Source organism: Bidens hawaiensis, unplaced genomic scaffold (assembly GCF_021521415.1).
Source record: "Bidens hawaiensis isolate Kalapana, Puna unplaced genomic scaffold, B.hawaiensis_p1.1 tig00040034_1, whole genome shotgun sequence".
Classification (NCBI taxonomy): Eukaryota; Viridiplantae; Streptophyta; class Magnoliopsida; order Asterales; family Asteraceae; genus Bidens; species Bidens hawaiensis.
In genome coordinates this window covers 149,075-160,126 of record NW_027505642.1, presented here as the reverse complement: position 1 = coordinate 160,126, position 11,052 = coordinate 149,075, and the positions used below count along the sequence as shown (strand labels likewise).

At 34.2% G+C, this 11,052-nt stretch overlaps 2 protein-coding genes across 3 annotated transcripts; both read left to right on the top strand.

Moving 5' to 3' along the window:
- Nucleotides 1-686: 686 nt before the first annotated feature.
- On the top strand, nucleotides 687-3,731 carry LOC143614452 (putative E3 ubiquitin-protein ligase RHB1A). 2 transcript variants are annotated; one of them, XM_077087884.1, is made up of 5 exons: nucleotides 687-790; nucleotides 2,151-2,305; nucleotides 2,387-2,762; nucleotides 2,843-2,952; nucleotides 3,231-3,730. In XM_077087884.1, the coding sequence occupies exons 2-5, from the start codon at nucleotides 2,246-2,248 to the stop codon at nucleotides 3,261-3,263; spliced, it is 579 nt and encodes a 192-aa protein (XP_076943999.1). In that variant the 5' UTR covers nucleotides 687-790; nucleotides 2,151-2,245; the 3' UTR covers nucleotides 3,264-3,730. The 2 variants fall into 2 exon arrangements, with proteins under 2 accessions (XP_076943999.1, XP_076944000.1); XM_077087885.1 differs by lacking the exon at nucleotides 687-790 and adding an exon at nucleotides 799-932 and having other exon boundaries at nucleotides 3,231-3,731.
- A 4,292-nt stretch (nucleotides 3,732-8,023) lies between these two features.
- Nucleotides 8,024-10,657, top strand: LOC143614461 (AT-rich interactive domain-containing protein 2-like). The gene is made up of 2 exons (XM_077087894.1): nucleotides 8,024-9,511; nucleotides 9,658-10,657. Exons 1-2 carry the CDS (start codon nucleotides 8,615-8,617, stop codon nucleotides 10,510-10,512), a joined length of 1,752 nt encoding a protein of 583 aa, XP_076944009.1. The 5' UTR covers nucleotides 8,024-8,614; the 3' UTR covers nucleotides 10,513-10,657.
- Nucleotides 10,658-11,052: the final 395 nt, after the last annotated feature.

Here is an 11,052-nt window from a genome sequence, read left to right as displayed (position 1 = left end):
TTTCAAGGTTGTTTTAAGAAAACAATACTGAAAAAAGCAAATAACCAAGAAATATAAACTTCATATAAATAAATTTTAAAATCTATTTATAAAATAAGATTAATTATATCTTCCATCATGTAGTTTAATATTTTTTTTAGTTTTAGCTCCTAAATTTGTTTTTTTCCTCACATATGTAACTAGACAATTCAACCTTGTTAAAAAAATCACCCAAAATGATTCTTTTTTACCAGATATACATCACTCGCCGTATCATATCAGTCGTTTTACATCTATAAAGAACGTTTAAGTCATAATGATTTTTCCTATAATTGATATTGACGTAGAAGCCACCCTTGATATTTTTCGAACATCGTCACTCGTCAGGAACTACTCTTAAATACCCGAGTGAGACCAACACCATCAAGAAAGAAACTTATCACTATAAGAAAAATGAGACACGCCTTAACTCATATTTCAATCATAAGATCCCGAGCCTCAACCCACTCGAAAAAATGACAAAAGATAAGGGTGGGGCCCAGCTAAGCGCGTGGCGTGGGCATTGAGGTAGTTAAAAGTCAGTCACCCAACTTAGCCTTTGATTTTTCAAAAATTCAACAGAATTGACACGCGTCATCACGTCATAAGACAAGCGTCCAGGTATCCACTAAAATACTAATAATAATAACAATAATATGAAAATAATATATTATTATTAGTATTATTATTATTATTCCTTTGAAATCCTTCGATCACACGGAACTCAATACACATCATTCGGTTGAACTGAACGTACACGACTCCATTGAAGGTATACACACACACATACACACATATACATACTAACTATTTCACTATGTGTTTATTATTATTAATCCTGTAGTTTACGAAGCTTAATTGTTATGTATTGTTCTCGTGATGTGTTATTTATAGAAATTAGGTCTGATTTTCAGGTATTCCGGTAGCCGTAGCTTAATTTGATTGCATCAGTGAAGCTGTTGTAGATTTAGATGTAGGTTTTGATTAAATTCGATTTGATTGTTATGTTTTGCGTGATTTTGAGGTAGCCGTACGCCTAGGGGTGTGCTTGGTGCGATTCGGTGCGGTTTTGGGCTAATTTTTGAAACCGTCCGGTTTTCATTTTGGGTTTCGGTTTTCGCCATTGAGCTTGAAAATTTTTGGCTGAAATAATGAATTTAGGTATAAGTAATTTTGTTAATTGTTAACTAATAGACTATTATACATTTGGCCAAAAGTATTTGAGTTACATATTTATAAAATTTTTATAAATTATTAAGAGAGAATCGAGTATGAATATGAAGTTGCAAGTAGTTTAATTTGATTGCAACAGTGAGGTTGTTCTAGAGTCTGAATTTAGGTTTTGATTATTGTTTTTGTGCTCACGTGATAGTGAAGGATTTACAGTTTGACGTCACGACGGTGTGTATTTATGTTGGCATCTATCGGTTTGATTGCAATTTTTAACAGTGAAATTGTTCTAGAGTCTAGGTTTAGGTTTTGATTAATTTCGATTTGCTTTGTAATGATTTTGTGATGTGTTATTTAGTGAAATCATGTGTGATTTTGAGTTTGCGGTAGCTTAATTTGATTACCACGTTCTGTCTAGACTCTAGAGTGTGGAATTAGGTTTTAATGAACTTCGATTTGTTTTCTAATGTTTTCGTGATTTGTTTTTTTATATTCAGCTGTGATTTTGAGTTTACGATAGCTTAATTTGATTGCAACAGTGAAAGTTGCTGTAAAGTCTTGTATTTAGGGTTTTGGTTATTCTTTGTGCTCACATGATGTGCAATTGTGAAGGATTTACGGTTTTGCATCGAATCCTCATCGTTCTTTGTGAGTTTGAGTAAAACACATGCTATTGATAGGTCATAGGTGATACATTGAATTGAATGTTGATTTTGAAGCGTCATTGTATTGAATCTTCATCTTCAAAATTTCCTGCTGAGTAAGAGTAACCAGATGCAGTATGATGATTAGGAATTTAGGTTATTTGATTAATGATGTGATCTGAATGATGATACATGTGTTTTTTGTTCAGTTTTTTAGCATTCGTTCGGTTACAGATGGATTACTTATCTGAAATGTGATTTATTCTTCAATTTTGTTAACATTATGATCTGAGTATCGAATCTGTTTTGAATGATCAGATGGAATGAGTGCGACATGAAACAATCGCCTAAGAGAAACCAATGAGATTATTTTTAATAGATTCAGTTGAATAAAATACACAAATCAGTAAAATATGGGCTGCTGTTGTTCTTCAAACCGAGTCGAATGGAACGAGGCATCCAGACTGCATCATGTTAGTTAACTTTATTTTGCTTTCAGCTCAGTAATAGTTTCCTAGTTTAACTATCAACATTTCAAATTCTTGATTATGCAGTATCCAGTAGCATCTGCAGAGCGTCAGCTGTTACCAGCCCGGAGCAGTGCTGCTGCAGTTATTCCAACAGGATTGTTAGTTGATACAAATCTAGATACGTCTATACCCGACACCTATAGGCACCCACCAGCACCAATACCGTATGATGCAAATCCTCAAGGTCCACCGAACAACCGAGAAGACTTAGCCAATAAGAATCATCCACCTGGGCAAACAAATGATTCTGAACCCGTTTTAGAAACAAAAGTTAGTGACGGTGGTGAAAATGAAGCTAAAGAAGCAGTTGAATCTGTTATAACAGAAGAATTTGATGATGAAATAAAAAAGTCAAACACGCCTTTCGTTGCTCCTGAGGAGTGTCCTACGTGTCTTGAAGGTTAGTGATTAGTTAAGCTCTTTTAGTCTTTTTGATTCGTTTTTAATTGTTGAATCTACTAAGTAATTCTTATTGTGCAGAATATGATGAAGATAATCCAAAAATAACAACCAAATGCGATCATCATTTTCATTTGTCGTGCATTCTTGAATGGATGGAAAGAAGCGAGACTTGCCCTGTGTGTGATCAGGTTGGTTTAAATTTCAGTTTGAACATTTCTATATGAAAAATGTGAACTTTTCAAAGTAATGCTTCTTGGTATGAATTTTCAACTTTGAACTTTAATAGTTAAGAATATTGTTTGACTATGTGACACATATCTAGAATAATAATAATAATAATAATAATAATAATAATACCCTTCTCTGCAAAGACCAAATAAGATTAGTCTTTCTATTTGTAACAGTTTAAAGAATATTTTTGTATTATTTTGACCATTTTACTAATTTTGGGTTATATACTATGCAGGTAATGGAAGTCAGCATCCCGATCGATAACTAGCTGCAGAACAGTCGAATGAAATGGCTGCTATCACTAATATCAAGTATAGTTAGGTCTTATTTTCGTTATTTAAATTTTTTAATGCAGTGTTTTTTACATATCAAATTTGAAATACAAACTAAAAAACATGAAAGAAGTAATACTGCAAATAGAATTTGAAGCTTGAGAATCATATATTGGATAATGGGTATTGTATCTGGTATTCTTGTGATCGGTTTAGTAGGCGTTTTCGGGTCCTTCAGGATCATTGGCTTACTGGTTCAAAGTCAACATGGGGTTCAATATGAAGTTGTGGATGGTTAGAAATGGCCCCTTATTTTTATTGAGTTTAGCCTCTTTACATTATTTTATAGAAACTTGATGAATTGATTCATTTGTAGGATTGTAAATTGCAAGTTTTTTTTGTTTTTTTGGTTTTATTTGTGTGAAAATATATAGGAGATGTGAAGTGGGGGATACTTCGCTGCTTGGTTTGAACTTTTGATGGTTTTTTTTCTAGACATTGCTTGGCATTAAAATTTTTATAATGATAAGACGGTTCGTGATTATAATACGTATACATAAACTACACATATTAAAAAAAATGTGTAAAAACGGAAAAAGTATATAAATGAATAAATGATGCAAGTATAAACTGCGGGTTTCATTTTTCAAATGAGAATGAATCGTTATGAGAACTTACTCGAGTTAAGCCGTCTGGATCTCATATATGTCCGACTTGCTTTGCCATTGACATTTTGATTGGTTCAATTGTTTCAACTGTTTATAAGGCTATGTGTAGTGGAGGGGCTACAAAATGAGGCGTTTTATGTCATGTGGCGTCCAGTTAGCAAAGAAGGAGTTTTTGTTTTAGGGTTGTAGCCCAATATGTATATACATATATACCACACACAACACAATATAATAGTAATATTCTTCAAAAAGATCTCCGGCGACAAAAAACACTGCCCCCCCCCCCCACTGGCGGTCCCGTTTATCGCCTAGAGGCAGTGTTTACCAACAAAATCGCCCCATTTTTTTGGGCATTTGTGGCCCCACTACGGAGAGCCTTAACACGTATGTGGGCCATGTGGCATTGTTGGGTTCAAATTCTAGATTATCACATGTTAAATTGAAATAAGTAATGATAAGATGTGTATTTAGTTTTGGGAAAGTGAATACGGTGCTGTCATGCGTGTAAGCTTAGACGCAAAACTCATCAAAACTACGTAGTGTTGATTAAAAATAGTTCAAAACAACATTTTGTTTTTCCTAATCCCTACCGTCAATAACATGTTTCTCAACAGCCTGATCTCCCACCAACCATATCCCAAGGCTTCAATCTAAAGCAATCAAAACTATATTTTGGCCTGTGTCATCTCTGTCTTCATTTACTCTGCTTTAACATTGAAACCTCTTTTGTAGACTGAATACCCTTTTGCATCAATATCATCCATTAGATTTGTTTCAAAAGGTTTTTCTCTTATTAAATTCCTAAATCTGTTTTAACTGTGTATGTCTTGTATCCAACTTAGAATATTAATATTCAATTGATGTACAACTAATTATTAATATTAATAGAACACATAGTGGAATTGATTATCAACTGTGACTCTGCAAAAAAGTTTATACGCAATCGAAGAATTAATTGGAAAGCATATGATGAAATCATTTGATTGCTAACTATTATACGAGAACCAAAAGTTTGAAAAACTCTTTCAGATCGAAGCATTGGGAGATTGGGTGGGAGTTCAGGTTGTTGAGAAAGAAGGATTGGGGTAAAAAAAATTGTAGTTTTGGACTATTTTTAATCAAAACTACGTACTTGTAGTTGTGATGAGTTTTGCGTCTTAAGCTTACATGCATGACAGCACCGTATTCACTTTCCCATTTAGATTTATAGATGAGGTATGCATTTAGTTTTATAAATTAAGTAATTAATTGAAATAAGTTATGCTATAAAATATAAATGCATATTAATCATTTTAAAGATTCGGTGTAATTAATTTATATACAAGAATACTATGTTTAAACCAGATTTGCTATTTATAGTGCAGATAGCCCCGATGTAAATATCATTAGAATTTAAAACAGAAAAACACTAGCATGAAGCATCTTAATTACATATTTAATATTATACGTAATAAATTAAAAAACTATTTTTTTAATTTCAGTTTCTTTTTAAATAATTAACTAGTTTACCTTTAAATACATTTTACCTTATGCATGTTATTATTATTTTAAAAAAATGAATTAAAAATTACAATAACAATATATAATACTTACTCAAATTTTGGATTTGGACGAGAATTTTATAATTAATTGGTTCGCTTAGCATGAGTTGAATTTTATAATTACTGGATTGGCATGTCTTTGACGGGTGACAATTGAACTAGTTTAAAATAAAAATCACTATGTTCAAAACTACCAAAACCTCATGGAGAATCCACACAAGTGGGACTCAACGCTCCTGACTTGCGAGGAGGTTACAGACCTACCCGCATCATACCCAAAGACCAAGCAGGAAACTCGGGAATTTCTGCAAGTGACAAGGACTTCCGCGGGAAGAATCCCCATGGAAAACCTTAAAAAACCCCTTTTCAAAACCCTTTGCTTAAGTCCAAAAGTTCACCTCACTTTATTAAACACGCATGAGAAGAACATTGGACTGGGGGGACTTGAAGAGGTAGGTCCCAGCAGAGCCCAGTTGGACCCGCAAGACTCACCTTAAACAGGGACGTCTGCGCAGAAACCAACTGGATCCGCAGGACCAACCATGCTCAGAGACGTGACGTCCTTACGCGCAGTACGCAAGGACAGCTTATAGACAACAGTATGGCGAGCAGCATGCTCCTACACTGTATGTCACTATTAGCCGCTGCCTACTCACCAACTCTTGTCATACCACGTGCGTAGCTGACAGTTGGTGGAAAAGGAATAGTATACAGCAGGCATGGTCGCTATCAGCCGCTACCTACCCACCAACTACCAGTAGGGCACGTGCGTAGGCTACTGTTGGTGGAACAGGAACACTGTTGCAGCCGGCCATACCTCCTTGGAAACCTACCTTCGGCTATAAATACCACAAATGGTATGACCATCTCATCTTATCTTGTATTATCATATCATATCTCATCGGATTATCATCATATTATACCTGATATCTGCTCTAGCAATCTCTTAATATACTTTTATATTTAAAGAGCAATCTAGTCTGATTCTCACGTCGGAGGGTGGTCACAAGGAGGAACCCCCCCCCCCCTTCTCAGTGACGAGCTCACGGTGTCTGTTTTGCAGGTTATCAGAAGAACCATCTTCCAAGGGTCTAACCCCTCGTGGGAAACATCTATCTAACCCCCAGGTTACCAGTAATCTGTCCGGGGTTCGGTTAGTGTTTCTTCAACTGGATTGGCATGTCTTTGACGGGTGACAATTGAACTAGTTTAAAATAAAAATTAGTTTTATAGATTACACGATTTGAACTTTATAATCCATAATCCATACATATACTTGAATGATTGCAAACTAAACTAGAAAAATGTTTTGTGTTATATTTCTACCGTTCTACATAGCAAAATTAAAAACTCACTTGAGCAAATCGAAAACAATATTTATTTTAACTCGTCTAAATATAAACAATACAAAAATATAATATTGAAATATTAAAAAAATCATATAAGATTTTTAAAAGTAATTATTACGTTTATCTGTTTTTAGTCTTATTCAACGGGTGCAACCAATATAATAAATAATATAAAGGGTTCCATTTTTTAAATAGGTTTGTATAAAAAATGAATACAACAAAAAATTATACATATTTAAAGAAACACACCACACACACCTCTCTTTCTACGTCTATATTTAAAGATAAATAAATGGTGAATATAGAGGACCATATGACCTTAAAGTAGACTTGATACTGACCACCAAAAAAGTTGCTTATTCGTAGTTCCAACTTTTCCTACCTTTTTTACCTTTAAATGTTTTATATAAAACAGACCTAAAAAAGTATAAGCATAATTGAGCACATATATATACTTGTGCATAACACTTAAATTTTTTTTAACAAATTTATTTCTATTATGCTTTACACATCTACTCATTTGTCCAAATATAACAAAATAAACCTTTATGTATGATGTATCACATTTAAACAAAAGATAATGGTTCATAGAAATCACATAGTTATTAATTTAAAATTGATTATGTATGAAGAAAACTCAAAAATAACTAGCTAGGTACATTTAAGAAAGCTAGGTCTTGTGAGGTTGTTAGTCAAATCCTGAGCTCATATGAGTTTTCGTCTCACCGTGTATTATGCCAGAAAGTTATGCTTTTATAGCAGCACAACGACTAAGTGGCGACCAACAGTGTGATTACATAGAACGTTCAAACTAAACTCTGAAGCTAATGTTGGCCCAATTAAAACAACATAATCATAGTTTAAAAAAAACCTACAAACACAATGAATGAAAGGACAAAAATGCCCTTACATTATTAGGTTATATTATAAAAATAAAAATATATATATATAAACGTGGGCTTATTTGGTACACCCACATCATCACAAACCCATATACCCCTCTTTCTTCGCATAAATCCCTCATAAATGGTTACTTTCTAATGAAGACTTTACTAATTATTATTATTATAATTATTATTGACTCATTTGTATATTTTCATATTTTCCAAGAATGAATGTTTACCTGGCTATTTCTTGTTCTGGCACTTGTCTACCTTCTTTTACTTATTTAATGTAGAATCATTTCACCATCCATCTGACCCTTAATTTCACTCATCTCACTTTCTAGCAATTAAAACTTGTACCAAGGTAAAATCTTTACTTATCCAAGATTGTTCAAGATTCAATTTTGATAACCAATTTGCTTAATATTTTATAAGGGTTTGTGTTATCTTGTGTTTCTTTGTAATAAAGCAAGAATCTTGACTGTAAAAATGTACCAAGGTCAAATCTTTACCTATGCAAGATTGTTCAAGATTCAATTTTGATGACCATTTTGCTTATTATTTCATAAGGGTTTGTGTTATTTTTTGTTTCTTTGTAATAAAGCAAGAATCTTGACTGTAAAAATGTACCAAGGTCAAATATTTACTTATGCAAGATTGTTCAAGATTCAATTTTGATGACCAGTTTGCTTAATATTTCATAAGGGTTTGTGTTATTTTTTGTTATTTTGTGTTTCTTTGTAATAAAGGAGGAATCTTGACTCTAAAAATTTTCCAAGGTCAAATCTTTACTTATGCAAGATTGTTCAAGATTCAATTTTGATGACCAGTTTGCTTAATATTTTATAAGGGTTTGTGTTATTTTGTGTTTCTTTGTAATAAAGCAAGAATCTTGACTGTTAAAGATGGCTCATTTGACTGGATTTCAAGATAAGTTAGTGAAAACTGATAGGTTAAGATCTTTGTTTGATCAAGTTCTTTGGTCTATAAATAAAGATGTCATTTGGGGGTTTCCACCTAGGCTTAGTGATGGTGTGGAGGCTGATTTGTTCACTTTGTTTTGGGTTGTGAGGAAGATAGGGGATTATGAGTTGGTTTCCAAGAATGAGTTGTGGGAGTTTGTTGCCGAGGAATGCGGGTTAGGTACTGTCCATGTGGCGTCGTTGAAGCTCATTTATATCAAGTATTTGAAAGAGTTGGATCAGTGGTTGACTCATGGAGGGTTTAAGGATATGAAGTTGGATAATGGAGATCTTGGTGTTCTCGAGAAGTTGGATTCGTTGTTTCACGAGTTGAAAGGGTTTCAAGGTAATGCGGGCAATGAGGGGTTTAAAGAAAAATCGTATCTTGATATCGAGAAAACCGAAACGAGGGTTTCAAGAATTAATAATGTTGGTATGGCTAAAACCGAAAAGGGTATTTCAAGAATTAATAATGCTGATGAAAAAGATGAAAATTTTAGCGGTTTAGATGAAAAGTTTAGCGGTTTAGATGATGTTGACAAAAGAGTTAGTGATGAATCCAAGATTACTAATAAACACAATAATACAAGTGACAATAACTATAACAATAATGCAGTTAGTTCTCAGAAGAGGAAAAAGGCGGAATCTTTATCGTTGTCAAAAATGCTAAATTGGGTAGCAAATGCTGCAAGAAATCCACACGATGTCGGAAGCATACCGAATAGTTCCAAGTGGAAGAAATATAAGGGAAATGAAGTATGGAAGCAGGTTTTATGTGTAAAAGAGAGGCTTTTTGCAAAACCGAATGTCGATTCGGGCAATAAAGTGTATGGCCCGCAGGTATAACTTTCTTTCGGTTTGTCTATTTGTAGTTAAAATCTTTACTTAAATGAAAAAAATTACATTACTTGCAGTGTTGTGTTATTTTATATCCTTTCATAAACTATGCAAAATCTTAGGTTAAATTATTGTTTTGAAATACGCAGAAGAAAAGACACATGATGCATCCGTCTATGTATGAAGACGATAAAATTCCCGTTCACTTATCTTCCAAAAGAATGAGATGCAGCCAGAGGGTCAGTTCGGTAAAATCATGTTCGTGTCCCGGCTGTACATCGTTCTCATCTTCTCGAACCAAACGTGTCAAAAAGACCCCTCAAATCTTGCCTACGGTTGAGACACAAGACGATACGTATGAAGATGAAGAAACCGAAAGCGTTAACGTAAGAGCAGAAATACCCGAGTGGACAGGTTTTGTTTCCGAGAGTGACCTTAAGTGGCTCGGTACTCGGATGTGGCCCCCATTGGAGGGCAAAAATGGAAAATGTGACATGGGTTTGGTTGGGAAAGGAAGGAAAAGTTCGTGTACGTGTCTCGTTCGCAGGTCTGCTGACTGTGTGAGGGTTCATATTAATGAAAGTAGAACGAAAGTCAAACGTGAACTCGGTCAACTTTTTTATAAATGGAAGTTTCATCATATGGGTGAAGAAGCCGCGGTTTGTTCATGGAGCGTAAAAGAGGAAAGCGAGTTTAAAAGTTTGGTGGCGAAAGCACGACAAGAGTTGACTGACAGAAGCAAGTCAAGACATGAAATCATGAGCAATTTTTGGACAAGAGCTTGTGAGTCAATACCTTGTAAAACAAAAGATTTATTAGTGAGGTATTACTTCAATGTTTTTATGCTTAGACGACGAAGTTTCCAGAATCGCGTTATGCCTGAGAATATAGACAGTGATGACGATGAACAGGACGTGGCGTTGGGGCGTGAAAAGATCGATGCTTTATCTATCAACGACGCACACTGCGTGAATCTTGACGAACGTGACGTGGGGTTTGCTTGAAATGTATTTTAGTACGAAAAGATGGTTGTGTGCATATTTGCAAACCGGTTTAAACCAATTTTGTTTCATGTAGAATCGTTACTTTGAAAGTGTTATGAAAGACCGAGGTACTAGGTACCATGATGTGTTTTTTCGTGTTGGTTTGTTTGCGGTTTAAGGTTTAAAGATGTCTGACCATTTTAAGAAATTTTGTTTCTAGCCTTTCTTTGCTAAAACCTTGCATATATCGAGGGGACGGTACACATATCTTTTAGCCATCACATCAGTTAATCAATCATATATTATACAGATATAGAGCATACGCATATGATATATATTTCTACAAGGACTAGTATAAATATATACATATAGTCATCGAATGCGGACGATATGCATAGTTGCATACCTCTTAACCATCACATCAATCTATCAATCAAATACTATATGAGTATATAGCATATGTATACGACAATATACTTCTACACGACCTGTATAATATATACATATAGTTGTGAAATGCGGACAATATTGCATACCTCTTAGTCGTCACGTCAATCTGTC